This window comes from Sebastes fasciatus, chromosome 1 (genome assembly GCF_043250625.1).
Source record: "Sebastes fasciatus isolate fSebFas1 chromosome 1, fSebFas1.pri, whole genome shotgun sequence".
Lineage (NCBI taxonomy): Eukaryota > Metazoa > Chordata > Actinopteri > Perciformes > Sebastidae > Sebastes > Sebastes fasciatus.
In genome coordinates, this window is record NC_133795.1 from 38,801,480 (window position 1) to 38,821,074 (window position 19,595).

Here is a 19,595-nt window from a genome sequence, read left to right on the forward strand (position 1 = left end):
CATCCAATAGTTGTGGAAACATCTCAGTCTGGAGCACTTGAACGCCTCACCAGCACTTGAACGCCTCACCAGCAGCCAACTGACAAAGCTTCAGGTATTTATGGAGTCTCTCCACCACAAAGACAAACCCTTAATGTTTGGAAACGCAATATTCATATTAATATTATATTATAATATTACTTTCAATATTAATATCAGTAAATAAACTGTACAAAAAAAAAGAACAAACAAATAAATAAAAGTGTGATTATTATATTAAATTCATTTATAGTTGACATTAACCAGTTAAGCAGTGTGGAGATGGAATGAGAGAGAAATACGTTAAAAAAAACTTCAAATCAAAAAATACAATCACATTAATGTGTTTTATAATAATAACAATAATAACAAAAACAACAAATACAAAACAAAGTTACAAAGTGTTTTACAAAACAAAAAAATGGTAGACAAACAAAGATTAAGAACAATTTAAAAACAGTCCAAAAGTTATACAACATTGAGCAAAAGGAGCTACATATGAGAAAAACTCAATTAAAACAATATCAAATAATATAAATAATCAATAAAATAAAAGTTAAGAGAATCTCTTTGTATATAAATATCTTTTAAGAAGTGACTAAATGGGACAATGTGTAGGATTTTGTGACATCTGGTGGTGTGGTTGCAGATTGCAACCAACTGAATTCCCCTCCGTTCACGCCTCCCTTTCACAGACTGAGGTAACGTGAGCTGCCGAGTGCAAAACCGTGGTAACGGCGTCGGCCTCACTCAGAGGCCATCCTTACCATAATAACACTACTTTAGGAGAAACGCGGAAGTCAGACGGTAGCTGACGGTGCCATAGACTGTTCATAAGAAGTGTACGTAGTCACGGTGATGTCACCCATTGGTTAGTGGACTGACATTTTGAAGCTTCAAGTTTGGCATTTTGGGCGTTGCCATCTTGGTATTTGTCCGTCACATTCTTGGGTTTTGGCCGTACTCATCTTGGTTTAAGGCAGTCGCCATCTTGTTTTTTGCAACCAGAAGTGACCCGAGAGTCACTTTAGTAAAGTAAAATAGAACGATATAGAATAATTAATATAATCAATTATTAAAAGTTAAGAAAATCTCTTTGTATATAAATAAGTTTTAAGAAGTGACTGAATGGGACAATGTGTAGTATTTGATGATATATAGTGGTGTGGTAGCAGATTACAACCAACTGAGTTCCCCTCCGTTCACTCCTCCCTTTCACAGACTGAGGTAACGTGAGCCGCCGAGCTCAAAACTGTGGTAACGGCGTCGGCCTCGCTCAGAGGCCATCCATACCATAACAACACCACTTTAGGAGCAACAGAAGTCAGACGACGTGTGGCGGTGCCATAGATTGTATATAAGAAGTGGACGTAGTCACTGTGACGACACCCATTGGTTTATCAGGGCTCTAGACTGTGACCAAAATGGTCGCATATGCAACCTTTTTTTGGGAGTCTGCGAGTTAAATTTTTACCTAATAGCATTTGTGCGAGTGTATGATCATTACTATTTTGGTAAGACGGTAAGAGCGTTGGATATTGCAGATGAAAGCAGTCCTTTTTGTTCCTCACTGGCGCAGCCTTTCTCTGCCCTCCTGCACTCTCCTCTGTTCTGTGTAAACCTTCGCATGTGCACATACGCCGCTCCTACCTCACGCGCATCACACACCGCAGGGCGCCAAAGTTTTGCTGTTCCCCAAAATGAAGCGGTATATCGCTGATTATTTTTAAAAAACAAATGAGGAGAGAAAGGAGGAAACTGGTGGTGAGGGAGAGTCTAACAGAGGTGCCGACTCAGACACCACCGAGGATTACGGTGACCAGACGTCCCGGTTTGTTCGGGACTGTCCCGGTTTCAAGCTGACGTGTCCCAAATCCCAACACATACAGTATCTGTAAAACACTCAAATGTCCTGGTTTTCAACAGTCACTAACAAATATCCCGTTTTCACTACAATTAAAATAATAATAATATACTTATGTAGACGTTTATCATGTTTCCCCTCATTAATTAATTTGTGCACATGAGATAAGTATACAGAGAGTCAGCACAGCGCACCGCTGCAGTCTCTATAGAGAGTGATGTTGCGCGCGGTCAAGCCACAATTACATACGGACGCAACAGATATCCATTGGTTACATTTAGTGTAGTTTTGAACCACAGAACCCTCTGTGCTTATCCATCCATCCATCTTCAACCGCTTATCCGGGATCGGGTCGCGGGGGCAACAGCTCCAGCAGGGGACCCCAAACTTCCCTTTCCCGGGCCACATTAACCAGCTCTGACTGGGGGATCCCGAGGCGTTCCCAGGCCAGAGTAGAGATATAATCTCTCCACCTAGTCCTGGGTCTTCCCCGTGGTCTCCTCCCAGCTGGTCGTGCCTGGAACACCTCCCAAGGGAGGCGCACAGGAGGCATCCGTGCTAGATGCCCGAACCACCTCAACTGGCTCCTTTCGACGCAAAGGAGCAAGGACTCTACTCCGAGTCCCTCACGGATGACTGAGCTTCTTACCCTATCTCTAAGGGAGACGCCAGCCACCCTCCTGAGGAAACCCATTTCGGCCGCTTGCACCCGCGACCTCGTTCTTTCGGTCATGACCCAACCCTCATGACCATAGGTGAGAGTAGGAACGAAGATTGAACGGTAGATCGAGAGCTTTGCCTTCCGGCTCAGCTCTCTTTTCGTCACAACGGTGCGGTAAAGCGAATGCAATACCGCCCCTGCTGCTCCGATTCTCCGACCAATCTCACGTTCCATCGTCCCCTCACTCGCGAACAAGACCCCGAGATACTTAAACTCCTTCACTTGGGGTAAGGACTCATTCCCTACCCGGAGTAGGCAATCCATCGGTTTCCTGCTGAGAACCATGGCCTCAGATTTAGAGGTGCTGATTCTCATCCCGACTGCGTCACACTCGGCTGCGAACCGATCCAGTGAGTGCTGGAGGTCGCAGACCGATGATGCCAACAGGACCACATCATCTGCAAAAAGCAGCGATGAGATCCTCAGCACACCGAACTGCAAACCCTCCTCCACCCGACTACGCCTCGATATCCTGTCCATGAATAAATTAATTATTGTAAATACTATGAAAACAAAATGCAAGTCACACACTCAGCAAACAAGAAAAATTCCTTTTTCTTCGACTGAACATGTCGACTGAACATGTCGTTTTGATTAGTTATTCTACACAGTTCCCTCTGCGCATCAACAGGCATTTCGCTCCGCTTATAACTCCCTCAGGACCGTCCGTTCCGTCTTTCAGCCGGTGTCACCATCCTGACCAAAATATCCTCTGAGCTCCCCAATTTTAATTATAATAGCCTGAGACGAAACAAGTTGAAAAATAATGTACGTAGGCCCAGACAACAATACGTTTCCTCTGAGAGAAACTCTCTACAGGACTCCCAAACTGTCAGTGCGTCCTGAAGGGGATGGCCCTGTGATTAAAGGGGGAGTAAGTAATGAATGTGATGAGTCATGATTGTCACTGACAGCCTCTAATGTATCCACCTATAATAATACCTTCTCTCTAATCCCACCCTGAGCTCAAATGCGCCACAGGTGCGCCAAGCTAGCCATCCTGATGAGAATGCCTAGTTTTATTAGCGCATGCCCGTGCGCGCGTGGACGAACGTCCATGTGCATGAATGTGCGGTACACTTAAGTGTCCCAGTTTGGGGGTTCGAAAATATGGTCACCCTACCAAGAGACTGGCTGACAGACAGGTGAAGAAAAGGAAGTACCACTTTCAGCCACAATTGCTAACACAGTACCCGTGGTTACGGTACGAGGGGAACGTTATGCTGTGTGTTTATTGTAGGCAATGTGGTCCGTCCGTTGCAGGCAACTCTAAACTTTTTAATGTCTTAACACAGTTTAAGTTTAAATAATAATTATTATTAAATAATAATATTCAGATTAAAATATTTCGCAAATATCACCATCTTTTGGCCGTCACCATCTTGGTTTTGGCTGTAGCCATCTTGTTTTTTTGCAACCAGAAGTGACACGAGAGGTTGGAGTTAAGTACAACAGAACGTTGAATAAGACATCTTTAGGCGACCAAAATGTTATAATTAACTTTGATGAAGTGAAAGCACACTGTGAAAGGGTTAAAGTTGTAAGACAAAAACATGGATAACTTCCAGACTGGACAACGCCGTGGTAGCGACCTGTCAATAACAAGGTAGCCCCGCCCTAAAGCATCCCCTGCTTTATGGTCTATTTGACTCTAAATGGGAACATAATTTACTAAATGAACATCATGCTGTATTGAAGAAGACTTGAAACTAGTGATTGAGACCATAAACTCATGTTTACAATGTTTACTGAGGTAATAAATCAAGAGAGAAGTAGGCTCATTTTCTCATAGACTTCTATACAACCAGAGGACTCGCCCCCTGCTGACTGTTAGACAGAATGCTTTTAGGTTTAAGACACTTCAGCGTTGACTTCACTTCTCAGAGCTGGAGGTTGATCACTGACTACTGTAGAAACATGGAGGAACAACATGGAGGACTCTGTGAAGAGGACCAGCTCCCTCTGTAGATATGAAGGACTCATTCTAAGCTAATGAAAACACAATGATTCTTAGTTTCAGGTGATTATACACTAAAGAAAACATAGTTACGAATATTACATTTATCATAATAAAGCCCTCTAAATAGTACAAACTGTTCCTTTAACAGATACCAGTGAAACATACTCACCTACAACAAGCGTAATGTGGGATGTTTGTTTGTTTGGGAACGTACAGGTGTAGTTTCCGCTGTCAGACATCTTTGTTTTGTGGAGCTTTATGGAGGCGTTGCCGTACTTGAGTTCATCTTGAAAATGAGACACGCGACCTTTGAACTGCTCGCTCTGACCTCCTCGGCCGTTATTGTAATGTTTGCCTGCCTGATAAAAGAACACCTCCTTCTCCTTCTGAACATCTTTCTTCCAGTCAAACACCATTTTCTCGATGTCGTCCTTGGTGCTGAGGGAACAGAGTAAAACCACATCACTTCCTTCTTCCACGGCCACGTTGATGACACCTGGTCCTGGAAGATAAAACCAGATTTACATGGTTCAGCTCAGTTACTGTAGAGCAGCAGTATGATGTCACCTGGTCCTGGAAGATAAAACCAGATTTACATGGTCCATAATAAAGTTTAAATAAAGGTAAATAAAGTTTAAAAATTAAAATGTATAGAAATAAAAAAATAAAGTAATAATAATAAATGTAATAGAATATATAATAGAACTAGAAAATGCATTTCCTGCTGAAAATGCGTGGGAATGCTGAAAGCTGAAATTAATTAGCGAAGCATTGCTGAAAATGTAGAAATGTGAAATGACTTGCCTAAAAATGTTAAAGCTCAAATGCATTGCACTGCACTGCTGAACACCCTAGAAGATGAAATGTACAACTGGCAGAGTTGGAAGCTGAACTGCATCAACTAAAGAAGCTAAGAGCTGAAATACATTGCTAGAAAAGCTGGAAGCTAAACTGTAATACTGTCGAAAGTGGTAAATTAGAATTTTCCTGAATAGGCGGAAAGAAGAAATGCTTTGTATGTATATCAGACAGATGAACTGCATTGATAAACACAAAGAGAGACAAAGAGAGAGAGAGAGAGAGAGAGAGAGAGAGAGAGAGAGAGAGAGAGAGAGAGAGAGAGAGAAATGAGAGAGAGAGAGAGAGTGAGTAGTAATTGGGCAATGCACCAATCAGAGACAAGCAGAGACTGATGGAGCTCCAATCAGCCAATCAGAGACAAGCAGAGACTGATGGAGCTCCAATCAGCCAATCAGAGACAAGCAGAGACTGATGGAGTTCTAATCAGCCAATCAGAAACACCTGTTTGTGTCTGAAAGTGCTGAGTCATGGTTGCCAGAGAGAAACCAGAGAAATGGCACCGACTGATGGCGACACGCTACGAGCCTCTCTCACTCTTCTCTTTATTTTAGCTCTAGTTATTAGTTTCTTAGCACAATCTACGTCTTCTGCAGTTATTTATGACCGTCAGACTCTACTGGACATCAGACAAAATGTTCCAAACTTCTGCACACCGCCTGCGTTACTGAAAGACATTGTTAAATCGGAGGTATTCTGGTACAGCGGCTACAAGCGCCGGCACAGGCGGAAACGAGGAAGACGTGGCGGGCTACTGGTGAGACTACGGCGGCGGCCTACTCGGCCTCCCATCCCGAGCATTTTGCTAGCCAATATGCAATCAATTGGCAACAAGATAGACGAGCTCCACTGCCGTATCAGCGCCCAGCGGGACATGAGGAACTGCAGTGTGTTCTGCTTTTCTAAAACGTGGCTAACATCGGACACTCCAGACAGCGCCATACAACCGGAGGGTTTTTCTGTGCATCCCCTGGACCGCTTGGGGGACGCGACCAGCAAGTCAAAGGGTGGCGGCGTGTGCTTCCTAGTGAACAACTCGTGGTGCACCGATGTGGAGGTCATTTCCTACTCCTGTTCACTGGTTCTTGAACACATCACTATCAAGTGCCGGCCTTTCTACTCACCGAGGGAATTCCCCTCTGTCCTGCTAACCGCTGTCTACATCCCACCCCAAGCCAACGCTGCGGTAGCTCTGGAGGAGCTCCATGGCGCTATCACTGGCTACGAGAACCAGCACCCGCAGGCCATTTCCATCGTGGCGGGGGACTTTAACTACTGCAACCTTAAATCAGTGCTACCGAAATATTACCAGCACGTCAGCTGTTCCACTCGGGTCAACAAGACTCTGGACCACTGTTACTTCACCATAAAAGGAGCGCACAGGTCTATCCCACGGCCTCACTTTGGGAAATCAGACCATTCTTCCGTGCTCTTGCTACCTGTTTACAAGCAGGAGGCAAAGAGGGAGAAACCCACCCTGAGGTCAGTCCAGTGCTGGTCAGCAGAGGAAGAGCTCAAACTCCAGGGTTGTTTTGAATCCACTGACTGGTCAGTTTTCAGAGATCCTACTAACCTGAGTGAGTATGCTGATACAGTTACTGACTATGTTAAATTCTGTGTGGACACCTGTATTCCCACTCTTACCATCCACTCCTATCCAAACCAGAAACCATGGATTAACAGCGACGTCCGCCTGAGACTAAAAGAAAGGTCCGCCGTCTTCGAAGCGGGGGATGAGGAGCGTTATAAGGAAGCCAGGTACGAGCTTAGGAAGGCCATCAAGTCAGCCAAAAAACAACACCAGGACAAACTTGAACAACATTGTAACGACGGGGACTCGAGGCGCTTATGACATGGCCTGAAAGCCGTAACAGGCTATAAAACCAAGCCAGGTGGCCTCACTAACACCACCGCTTCATTCCCTGACCAGCTGAACACTTTCTATGCCCGCTTTGAGCATGTCGTGGAGCCACCAGCACAGGGACGTATTCTCGCTGCGGATACACACAAACTCAGCAGGACAACACATCAGGTGACAGAGGCTGACGTGTGCAGAGTTTTTAAATGTGTAAAAGCAGGCAAAGCTGCCGGCCCAGATGGCATTACACCTCGGGTCCTCAAGTCCTGCTGCAGTCAGCTTTCTTTTGTTTTTACAGACATTTTTAACCTGTTACTGTCTCTCTGTGTGGTTCCAACATGTTTTAAGAAATCCATAATTGTGCCTGTGCCCAAGAAATGCATCTTGTCTGAACATCAGTGATAATGAAGTGTTTCGAGCAACTGGTTAAAGCATACATAAATAACAACATATCTGCCAATATTGACCCATTACAGTTTGCGTATCGGTCTAACAGAGCTGTGGATGATGCCGTATCACTGGCTTTATACACTGTGTTAAAACATCTGGAGGGAAAAAACACATATGTCAGAATGCTGTTTGTTGATTACAGCAGTGCTTTTAATACAATCATACCATCTCTTCTTGTATCCAAGCTGACAGACCTCGGCCTCTGTAATTCCATCTGCAGGTGGATACAAGATTTTCTGACAGGCCGACCTCAGACAGTAAGAGTAGGAAACAGATACTCATCTACCACAGTTCTGAATACCGGTGCTCCACAAGGTTGCTGTCTCAGTCCCTTACTGTATAGTCTGTACACATATGACTGTGTGGCTATACATCATACAAACAGCGTTGTGAAATTTGCAGATGATACAACAGTGATAGGGCTCATTACAAATAACAACGAGATGGCATATAGGGACGAAGTGAGGAACCTGACCATGTGCTGTCACAACAACAATCTGAGAAAACTAAGGAGCTTATAATTGACTTCAGGAGAATTAAAACTGTTCAATCACCTGTTGATATAAATAACACTCCTGTCGAAATTGTCAACAGCTTCAAGTTCCTAGGCATCCATATTTCTGACTCCCTCTCCTGGTCCCTGCACATCAGCTGTGTCACAAAGATGGCACAACAGAGACTGTACTTTTTGAGGTGTTTAAAGAAACATGGTATGTCCACCAAAATCCTCATCAACTTCTACCGGTCCACAATAGAAAGCATCTTAAGTGGATGCATACTGGTATGGTTTGGCAACATTACATCACATGACCACACACTCCTGATGAGGACAGTAAAAACAGCATCAAAAATTATTGGATCACCGTTACCACAGTTACAGGACATTTACACCACTCGCTGCAGGAAGAAAGCACTTTGTATCATGCAGGACACAAGTCATCCAGCATATACACTTTTCTCATATCTCCCTTCAGGGAAGCGCCTACAGAGCATCAGAGCTTGGACCTCTCGCCTCAGAGACAGTTTTTACCCTCAGGCAGGCGGTCAGACTACTGAACAGTAGCACTAAATGAATGCAGAGCTGTGGATTGTTTTATGGATGTTTTAGGTTGTTTTATAATTGTATTCTTAGGTATTGTCTTATTTATTGTAGTATTTATCAACTGTACTATTTATAGATTTTAAGGGCTGAGAGAGAGCCAGGGTAAAATGCATTTCATTGCATTTCACTGTACACTGTACTTTTAAATGCATATGACAAATAAACTTGAAACTTGGTTGGGAATGACAGAGAAAACACAGAGAAGGTACTACCTGAAAAAGTCTCCCTCAGTTAAAAACTACCAGTTGTATAGCTGAAATCTCTTCAGTTTGAGCACCTCAAGACTGATAAAGAAGTTGACGTGTCATTTGTGTGGATAAAGTTACTGGAAGAACTGGCAGTTTAAAAAGTCTCCACAGTTGAGACTTATTGCTGAAATGAGCACATCATCTGAAAGAAGACAAAAAATACCTACGTTTTGATGTATTAATTGTGTATGAGGAGTGTATCGATCAGGTTTGATATGTGATCGGAAGTATCAGAGATGTTCAGCAGGTATCGATCAGGTTTGATATGTGATCGGAAGTATCAGAGATGTTCCGCAGATATTGATCAGGTTTGATATGTGATCAGAAGTATCAGAGATGTTCAGCAGGTATCGATCAGGTCTGACAGGAAGTAGAAACAGACGACGCCCTGCTAAATAGTGCGCAGCTCATTAAAGGACTGTAATGAACCAGAAGGAGGCTGATTATGATGATATTGATCAGTACTATTGATCAGGATCGATATGTGTGTTGATGTTAAGTGGAGCTGAATGTTCTCGTTCTTCTCTCCAGCAGTGATAAAGTGACTCCACATGATGCTACAATAGAAACCAGTAGATGTTCTCACCGTTTACACCAGCAGCCGTTATTCCACACCGAGTCACGAGACACAGACCCACGAGAGCAACGAGCTTCATAGTTCTAGAGTCACTGCACGAGAGACACCACTCTGACGTCACCGGGACGTCTACCGGCGTCTGGCTGCGCGAGAACTCTCTATACATCTACGGGACGAGCCGGCTCGTGTCCAGAAGGTAACCCGTAAATTGTGAAATCTCAGCCGAGATTTACAGAACATCTCGCGAGACTTACTGTACGACGACCTATCCTGACCATAAAGATCTCGCGAGAGTTTACTCATCTTGAGGGTTCCCTTCTAGACACTACTGACAAGAACTGCTTCTTCCGCGAGCTGCAACAACAGCAGCATTTCCGGCGATCATCCTTCAAAATAAAAGCGTCATTTCTACTGATATTATGACAAAAACTGTACATGTCAATAGATATCTTGACACAGATATTTAATCTGTAGCTGTGTTAGGAAACAAAGCCTGAATTAGGAAAATTAATGAGCTCATGTTTTACCTTTATATGTCACTTTACCTTTATATATCTTTAGGCTACTTCCTGTTTTACAACCTGGTTACATCTCTGTATATATTTATTACTTTTCATAACAAATATACATTTACTATACTCCTGTTTACATTCAGTTTATTCATTTTGCAATTACTGTACACTTGTCTACCATATATATTTATTGTTTAATTTTATATTTTATGTTATATTTTAACATATAACATAAAATAAAACATGTAAAAAATATAAAATAAAATAATATGTATTATATGTTGTATTTTAACTTTTCTCATTTTGATTTGCTTGTTTTTGTCTTTTTATACATATTTAATGATCATTGCTGGAGGAGCCTGAGATCCATGAATTTATTTCACAACGACGGTTTCTCTCTTATTGTTGAAACTTGATCTGTTTGAAATACTGAAGCCTGTCTAGTGTGTAGATAATGTTTTCTGTAATACCAGTAAACAGTGGGTATGACACTGCAGCTCTTATTGTTTTAAAACAAATATATTTTACATGTTTTCTATTGTAAATTTCTATTTTGTTTTGAAGACTCCTGAGTTGCAGCATTAGTTTCTTTCTCTTTTCTCTTGCTGTGTTTCTTGTGACCGTTACGCACTTAAACACCAGACAAACTTGGTAATAAACCTAATTCAGATTGTTCTGGTTTAAAGGTCAAGGGTCAACATGAACCACAAAGAGTCCAGCTATCACTATCTAATAAAAGTTTAATATGCTCAATGATAACTATAACAAGAGAGTTAAAGTTTTCTATTGGTGTGATTAACATCCATTCATGAAGCTGTCAGTGTGTTAAACTCTTTCTCTGTTTGTTAGAAGTCTTGTTTTAAACATGCAGTTTATCTGCTGCGTTGTCTAATCCTTGAAAAGTCTATATTAAAAAACAACTGTTGTAAAATATGGATCATCTTAGAATCACTTTTGTTTCTATTATCAAAGCTTGAACACAGAAACATCATAAAACAACTACAAAGAGAGACAAAATGACTACAAAGAGATAACAGTTTGACATTTTTCATGTTTTATTCAAACGTTTGGATAGAAATGATGAAGCAGTGCCTGAAATCACCAGATCCGCTGTAAGAGCATCATCAGTGAACAACATAAACACACATGAACAACTCTAATATCACAGTCAACAACAGGAAACACTCAGAGTCCAGTTGATTAAAACAGCTCCAACACAAACTGAACATTATAACCTTCATGAAGGAGGATTTCCTGCAGGACTGTTGTATCACACTGCATTAGTTTTAGCTGGGTGTACCTAATAAACTGGTCACTGAGTGGATAGTTCAGTGTGGAACTGGACCTGACAGACTCTGGCTGAGCACCTTAACAAATAAAAAGAAGCAGTACATGCTTGTCCCAAATAATGCCAGTATAAAAACAATATCACAATAAAAAATAAGTCACATTATATTTCACTTTAGCTGCAATATATTCTCATTTCTTTCCAGCGTGACAGCAGGCTTTAGTTCAGTGAAGTCTTCTGTTGTTGTTAACGTCCATGTCTAGCTCAGTTAGGACCTTTAACAACTACAAGCAGAGGACGTAGCCTCCGAGTCTGAGAAGTGAAGTCAACGCTGAAGTGTCTTAAAGCTGCATTCTTTCTAACAGCCAGCAGGGGGCGACTCCTCTGGTTGTATAGAAGTCTATGAGAAAATGAGCCTACCTCTCTCTTGATTTATTACCTCAGTAAACATTGTAAACATGAGTTTATGGTCTCAATCACTAGTTTCAAGTCTTCTTCAATACAGCATGATGTTCATTTAGTAAATGATGTTCCCATTTAGAGTCAACTAGACCATAAAGCAGGGGATGCTTTAGGGCGGGGCTACCTTGTGATTGACAGGTCGCTACCACGGCGTTGTCCGGTCTGAGAGTTGTCCCTGTTTACGTCTTACAACTTTAACCCTTTCACAGTGTGTTTTCACTTCATCAAAGTTAATTATAACATTTTGGTCATCTAGAAACATCTTATTCAGCGTTTGGTTGTACTTAGCTCCACCCTCTGGTGTCACTTCTGGTTGCAAAAAAAACCAAGATGGCGACTGCCAAAAACCAACCACCGACCACGTCTGAAGGTAAACGTGTTGATTTGTTGTTGTTTTCACAGAGTGAAAAGTCAAGTTTTCATCCAGATGAGGTGCAAATTTTAAAAGACTTTGCAGAAAATCAGCAAAATAAAAGTCAAAGTAATGTGCATTTCTATCCACGACTGTTATGTAAATATTAAGTGTTGAACACATCAAGATAAATGTCTATTTAATAACTATATATATGTTTATATATGTATTTAATGTTAGCTGGTTAGCTCAGGAGGAAGGCATGCTGTTATGTTCCTGTCATGATCTTGATGAGGAGGACTCATTATGAGGACGGTATATAAAACACCTGGTTAAGGTCGGGGAAAGATTGTCGTCATGGTAACGGGACATTCGCCACCCCAACAACCTCACTTCACCGTTCTACCATCACAACTATCTGTCTAACCACAACCCTGATCCTTACCTTCACCTGGAAACCAGCTCTCAACTCTCACACTGCCTGAAATCAGATTAAATGTCCTCCCCATCACACAGTACGCTCTGAAACTCACACTGGTTCTCAGTGAGTCTAACACACAGCAGCAGCAGCTCATGTAAAGTCAGTTAAGGTTGTTGAGCCTGTAGCTGCTGACTGGATTCATCTGGGGAGTCCCTCCTCTTCTCCTCGTCTGCAGGAAGTGAAACAACAGTAATGATGAAGAAGAAGTGACCTGATCCTACGCTGGCTGTAAATACCAACAGACTGCTGCATGACTGAGAAGATAAAACTAAATATAATCATAATAAATAATAAACTTACCTTTATTACAATTTAGTGTGATGCGACGCTTGGCTACTAGAACAGCTAGAAGAACACCACCAACCAAAAGAGTGACGAAAAATGTAGCAACAGCAATGACCCATCCAGTGGAGGACTCTGAAACAGAAGATAAAATGTTAACGAAGCACTCAGATTGTAACTGCACATCATATCACATCATATCATGTCATATCATGTCATAACATATAATATCATATCACATCATATCCAGCAGACTGAACATCACAGAGAGAACAACTAAAGGTGAACATGCTGCTGAAACCTGAAATCTGAACCTGTTAGCAGATAAAAACATCAGAGGGATGAATCTCACAGCTACAGAGATGTTAGCAGCTAAAAGGAGGTTCTGGTTCTGGTCTCAAATGTATTTAAAATTTGGTGATTTTACGATGTCTTTATGGTCAGTTGGGTTTATTTATTTATCTATTTTTAAAATGTTTAATTTCTTGTATTTATTTATTTTTAATTTAATTATTCTAATGTATTTATTTCAAGGTATTTTTAGGTATCTTTATTATTTTCATTTTATTTAGATTTATGTAATTTAATTAATTAATTAACTTTTTTTTAATCTCTGTCTTTAGTTGTTAATGTTATTAATATTTCTATGGGTGGGGGTTATTCTATTGGGTCACTTTCTCTGTCTGTGTCATTCTTAATGATGTGTTGTGGACTTTTCTTCTATTGATTATGGTTCCCTCTTTACATCATACACACATTAATTAAAATGTTAAAATAAAATATGACACGTCTGTCTAATCATGCAGCTTAGTTAGGTTCATGTTTCACTGAGCAGTACAAGAACAATTCTGAAGTACTTTACAGAGTATTTCTATTTTATGCTACTTTATATGGAGACTAGTTACTCTGATCTGACATACAAAACATGTGATGACTTAAAAATATAAAATATAACACTTCTTTATCATTTCATGCACATTTAGTCAGAGTGAGTTAAGGTCTGTGATGATGATAGTAACAGTAGAATAATTCTCTATTAGCTCTTCTACTCACATACAGAGAACAACCAGCTGCTCCACAGTTACACCTCATAGTTAGTATGTAGGAATATTTATCTACTGTAGATCTAAAATAGTTAAACACGATTAAGCACACATATTTTATCAGTTCAAAATGTACCTTAAAGGGAGATCTGTCAAGTATTTAATACTCTTATCAACATGGGAGTGGACAAATATGCTGCTTTATGTAAATGTATGCATATATTTATTATTGGAAATCAACTAATAACACAAAACAATGACAGATATTGATCCAGAAACCCTCACAGGTACTGCATTTAGCATAAACAATATGCTCAAATCATAACAAACTGCAGCCCAACAGGCAACAACAGCTGTCAGTGTGTCAGTGTGCTGACTTGACTATGACTTGCCCCAAACTGCATGTGATTATCATAAAGTGGGCATGTCTGTAAAGGGGAGACTCGTGGGTACCCATAGAACCCATTTACATTCACATATCTGGAGGTCAAAGGTCAAGGGACCCCTCTGAAAATGGCCATGACAGTTTTTCCTTGCCAAAAATTAGCGTAACTTTGGAGCGTTATTTAACCTCCTTCATGACAAGCTAGTATGACATGGCTGGATTCTTTAGGTTTTCTAGTTTCATACAATACCAGTATCTTCTAGCTTTAAAACTGAACCTGCTGGCAACCATATTTTCAGTTCCAGTTTCAGCTGACGCCTGGTTACCAGCATAGCAACCACTTTTAAAAGTTAGTGTTGAGTCCTGATCAACCTCTTAGCTGCTAACATCTCTGTTCCTGTGAGAGTCATCCCACTGAGGTCAGAGGTCAGAGGTCAAGGGACCGCTTTGAAAATGGCCATGACAGTTTTTCCTCGCTGAAATTTATCATTAAGTTTGGAGTGTTACTTATTCTCCTTCACAACAATTCTTCATCACAATTTGCTTTGAGTTCAGTCTGACACGTAGACATTTTAGACAACTAATCACATCTATATAAATATTAAAACATCATTAAGAAGAAACTCACCATTGACAGACACGTAGGTCTCAGTATAAACCTGATGGCTGATTGTCTCCTGTGTGGCTATGCATCGATAGCGGTCGGTCTTGGTCACAGTAACCTGGAGGATGACATCATAGCTTCCTCCTCTTTCTGACACCTGAGGTTCCTCAACAAGAAGGATGTTTCCATCACTGTCCTGCCACTCTAGAAGTGGTTCTGGAAAAGCACCTCGAATCTCACACTGCAGCAGAGCCCCATCCTCTGTTTGATCAAGTCTAGTAACAGATGGTTTTGAAGCTGCACCTGTGAACACAGTAGAAACTATAGATCATACATGTTTACAGGATTATATGATGTTTTCTGTTCATCCTTTCTCTGCTTGTAAATGAGGATTACAGAAGAAAAACATGAGGAACAGACAAGTAAGACACACTAAATAAGCCTTAGATGCACATCCCTGCATTGTTTGTTAACTATTTACTCTGCAAACATTATTTCTGACTCATATTATAACAGAAGCACATTTACAGTGAAGACGTTTGGACAACTCTTGAATCTAATTCTACATTTGTTGTCTGATATGTTAACAATATTTTCTATTTCACTAAAGTAATATATAAAATGTGTTATAAGATATGAAACATGGGGTCTTTAAAAGCAGGTGAACCTCTTCTGTTATCAGGACTTAAACTGTGTCAGTGATACATTCACTCAGTGTCACTTTATTAGGTACACCTGAACAATCTAATGTGATCTAATACAACTGTTTACTGTTCTGATGCCTATAATGATTATTTACTGTCTCAGAGGAGTTTATTAAATCACATGTTTAATGACTGAGGTCATAGTTAGTGGAGGAGTTGATTATATTCAGAGGTGTTTCTAATATTCTGTAAACAGGGAGGAGAAATAAGGAGAAACAGCTCTCAGTATAATGTAGTCCAGAACAACTCCTCCTTTAACTGTCACCTCAGTCATAAACATGAGTTTCATTTACACATTTCACACAAAGTCAACTAAAACTGAACATTATTCACTTTGTAAAGGTTGGATTTAATTACATTAGACTGTACAGGTGTACCTAATAAAGTGGCCACAGAGTGTATTTCATTATTTATGTTTTCATTAAAACTAAAAGTTTGTTCATTTTTAAAATATGAATTTGTGCAACACTCAAAAATATATAGAAATGTATTTGAGCAACATATTTTAAAAATACTTTATATCGATCAAATCAGCCCCAAATGAGACGAGATGAACTTTTACATATTATACTAATTTATACTCCATACATACTTTATACTTCTACTGCACTATATTTATCAGACTTTGATCTTAAATACAAATCAAGTCATTCAATTATAAAATACTTGTTTATATAACTTTTGCTACTTTAAGTACATTTTGCTGATACTTTTATTTGAGTAGTAATGTTGAATTCAGGACTTGTACTTGTAACAGAGTATTTCTACATTGTGGTATTAGTACTTTTACTTCAGTAGAGAACCGGAGTTCTTCTTCCATCACTGACTACAGTAACTCAGAGAGGTTTTTAGATTCAGATGTTGATGTGTTTGTTGGTAGAGGGTCGACAGTCTGCAGTTATTGAGGCTCAATAAGACAAACAATCTGGATTTATGCAGCATGAGACTCTTTAAGATTAATACACTTTAACTCTGGAATAAAAGGCTGGTTACTTACAGTTATAAGTGTGTATTTCTAGATTATTTTACACACACATATATCAGGTATGGTCATGATTTATGAATCTGAATTTATCCTTCAATCTAAAATCCACTCAGAAGATTCTCATCAGCTTCTGCTGCTTTAATAGTCACAATTACTACAATTATAAAATTATTATTAATGTTTACAACTTGAATGAGTCATGAGTCACATAAGATATATATTTTTCTTTATCATTTTATCTGAGGTGGACAGTCTGGTGACCTGTCCAGGGTGTACCCCGCCTTCACCAAATGTTTATGTGTGAAGATTTTATTTCACTAAAGTACAGTTTAATTCATTGAAGCATAAATGTGACAGTGAGGATGTGGCTGAGGATCATGTAGAGCAGCACATCTGGTATCAGAGTAGAATCACAGCTGTAGATGGTCTCAATGATTCATGATGAAGATGCTCCTAAAAGGTGAATTCAGACTGAACACTGACTTCACTTTTGTCTCTATTTAATGTGTGAATTTGACTGTTTGTGTTTATTCAGTACAGAAATACTGAGAACACAGACGTTAGCTGGAGCTGGCTGACATTTTTGAAAACTAATAACACATAAACAATTAAAATTATTGAAATATTAAAACGACTGTTTGTAAGAATCAGAAATTGGTTGTAACAGCGACACCTGTGGCCGTTGAGTCAACGTAAGTCAGTGTCCCGTTGCTCGCGCTCGCCCGTGTGCACGCGCTACCTGAATGTGGGCGAGCATCGCTCAAAACAGTGAGGCGACACACGTCAGCTAAAAGCACAATATCACTCTATATTTCAGCTGCTTGGCAGTAATGCTAGCTGACCAGACCAAGGTCTCTCCATGAATCACTGCTGATCCTAGTGTTGGCTTGTCCTGCTTCAGCCTCCCGACCGCGGCCGGAGGGAACAGGAGAGACACCGGAGTTTTGGTCGAAGACAATAACGTTTCTCTCTGCGGAGCCCCGTCACTTCACAAGACACGGGAAACCTCTGTTGGTCTGGAGGAGCTGCAGCAGTTATTTCTGCACAAACGTCCACTGTACATTCACTAGATATTCTCAGAGCTAATCTAAGTCTTCTGCAGTGTGGAGTGAGCGCGCATGCAGGTGAGGTGGAGCGAGCTGAGAGTGAAGGCAGGCAGGCAGCGGAGCTGAGTAGAGCAGAGACTCTGGCCCTGGAGACCAAAGCTACGGGTCTCCCCCGCGTCCTCCGACCGCGGCCAACATTGTTTTGCAAGACGGGCTTCACTAGATATAACTTTGCGGTTTTGATGCTTCCGGGTAGTTTGTGTTGGAGTCTGAGTCTGAACAGCGTAGCAACACGCGAGCGCGCATGGGACACCGACCCGGATTGATTTATACGTGTAAGAAGTTACAAACATTCCCTTTAAAGCATCAATAGGAAGAAACTCACCATTGACAGACACGTAGGTCTCAGTATAAATCTGATGGCTGATTGTCTCCTGTGTGGCTATGCATCGATAGCGGTCGGTCTTGGTCACAGTAACCTGGAGGATGACATCGTAGCTTCCTCCTCTTTCTGACACCTGAGATTCCTCAGCATGAAGGATGTTTCCATCACTGTCCTGCCACTGTAGACGTGGTTCTGGAGAAGCACCTCGAACTTCACACTGCAGCAGAGCCCCATCCTCTGTCGGATTAAGTATTGTAACATACGGCTTTGGAGCTGCACCTGTGAACACAGTAGAAACTATAGATTATAGACAACATTAACAGGATTAGACATGTAATACTGAGATTTTCTGTTCATCCTTTCTCTGCTTGTAAATGAGGATTAGAGTGTGTTTAAGAGAAGAACACAGGAACAGAGAGAAACAGAAAAGCTCAGTACAAAGACTCAATTTCACATCTCGTCATTATTTGACAGGGTCTCATATTTCAAACATATCTAATTTATACCAAAAGTTTGTGAACTATTTAACTATTCTGACTCATATCATAGCAGAAGCATATTTACAGTGAAAACGTTTGGACAACTCTTGAATTTTTGTTGTTCTATAACAATTATCTTTGAATGAAATCACATGAAATGTGTTGTCTGATATGTAAACAATATTTTGTTATAATAAATGAATGAATTAAAAAACTGTTATGATATATAAAACATGGGGTATTTAAGCATGTGCACCTCTTGTGTTATCGGGGTCCTTAACTGTGTCAGTGATACATTCACTGTGTCCACTTTATTAGGTACACCTGAACAATCTATATGCAATCCAATAAAAACTACAGGCTTGAAAATGATCATAACATTTCTAAAACAAACTGAACATTATAACCTTCATAAAGGAGGATTTATTACAGCACTGTTGTATGAGACTGCTTTAGTTTTAGATAGGTGTACCTAATAAACTGGACACTGAGTGTATTTGGTTTGTAATGTGGTTTCTCATTGAGCTGAACAGCTCTACCTGCTGAGGACAAATCAATTTATCAATATCAACGGATCATTAAATATAAATATACACTGATCGATATACTGGATTGATTTTGGTTCAGTTAACTTGGAAGTATTTAGGTTTTTATTATCATTATTTATTTATATAGTCTTTTGAGTATTTAAGTCTGGCCCACACGTTACCAATGCACATACAATACAGTTTCTAGTCTGTGTTATAACTTTAATAACTATTGTATATAGTGTTATAAGTGTCAGTCTGACACACTTTGAAACAGTGATAACAGTCAGTTAAAGTTGTTTTAGTGATACTCAGACCTGTGGAGATAACTACAGCCTTTACGGTTTGTTTCTGGTTGAACTGACGTCACATACCTGTGAGAGGTAGAGTGACGTCACATACCT

General features: G+C 40.4%; 2 protein-coding genes across 10 annotated transcripts in view; both read right to left on the reverse strand.

The window, feature by feature from the left end:
• Positions 1-19,595, reverse strand: part of LOC141775076 (hemicentin-1-like) — a 181,424-nt gene that overhangs the window by 135,048 nt on the left and 26,781 nt on the right. For 5 of the 8 annotated variants that reach the window (XM_074648006.1, XM_074648017.1, XM_074648051.1 and 2 more), the window contains 2 exons: positions 18,186-18,464; positions 15,090-15,368 (listed from right to left, as the gene is read on the reverse strand). The exons of the other annotated variants lie outside the window; for them this stretch is intronic. In XM_074648006.1, the coding sequence (XP_074504107.1) occupies positions 15,090-15,368; positions 18,186-18,464 (558 nt within the window). The remainder of the gene's footprint in view (positions 1-15,089; positions 15,369-18,185; positions 18,465-19,595) is intronic. 8 annotated transcript variants of the gene reach the window in all.
• Positions 4,019-9,837, reverse strand: LOC141775116 (V-set domain-containing T-cell activation inhibitor 1-like). 2 transcript variants are annotated; one of them, XM_074648156.1, is made up of 3 exons: positions 9,666-9,837; positions 4,733-5,065; positions 4,019-4,592 (listed from the first exon to the last, which is right to left on the reverse strand). In XM_074648156.1, exons 1-3 carry the CDS (start codon positions 9,820-9,822, stop codon positions 4,588-4,590), a joined length of 495 nt encoding a protein of 164 aa, XP_074504257.1. In that variant the 5' UTR covers positions 9,823-9,837; the 3' UTR covers positions 4,019-4,587. The 2 variants fall into 2 exon arrangements, with proteins under 2 accessions (XP_074504257.1, XP_074504246.1); XM_074648145.1 differs by having other exon boundaries at positions 4,020-4,510.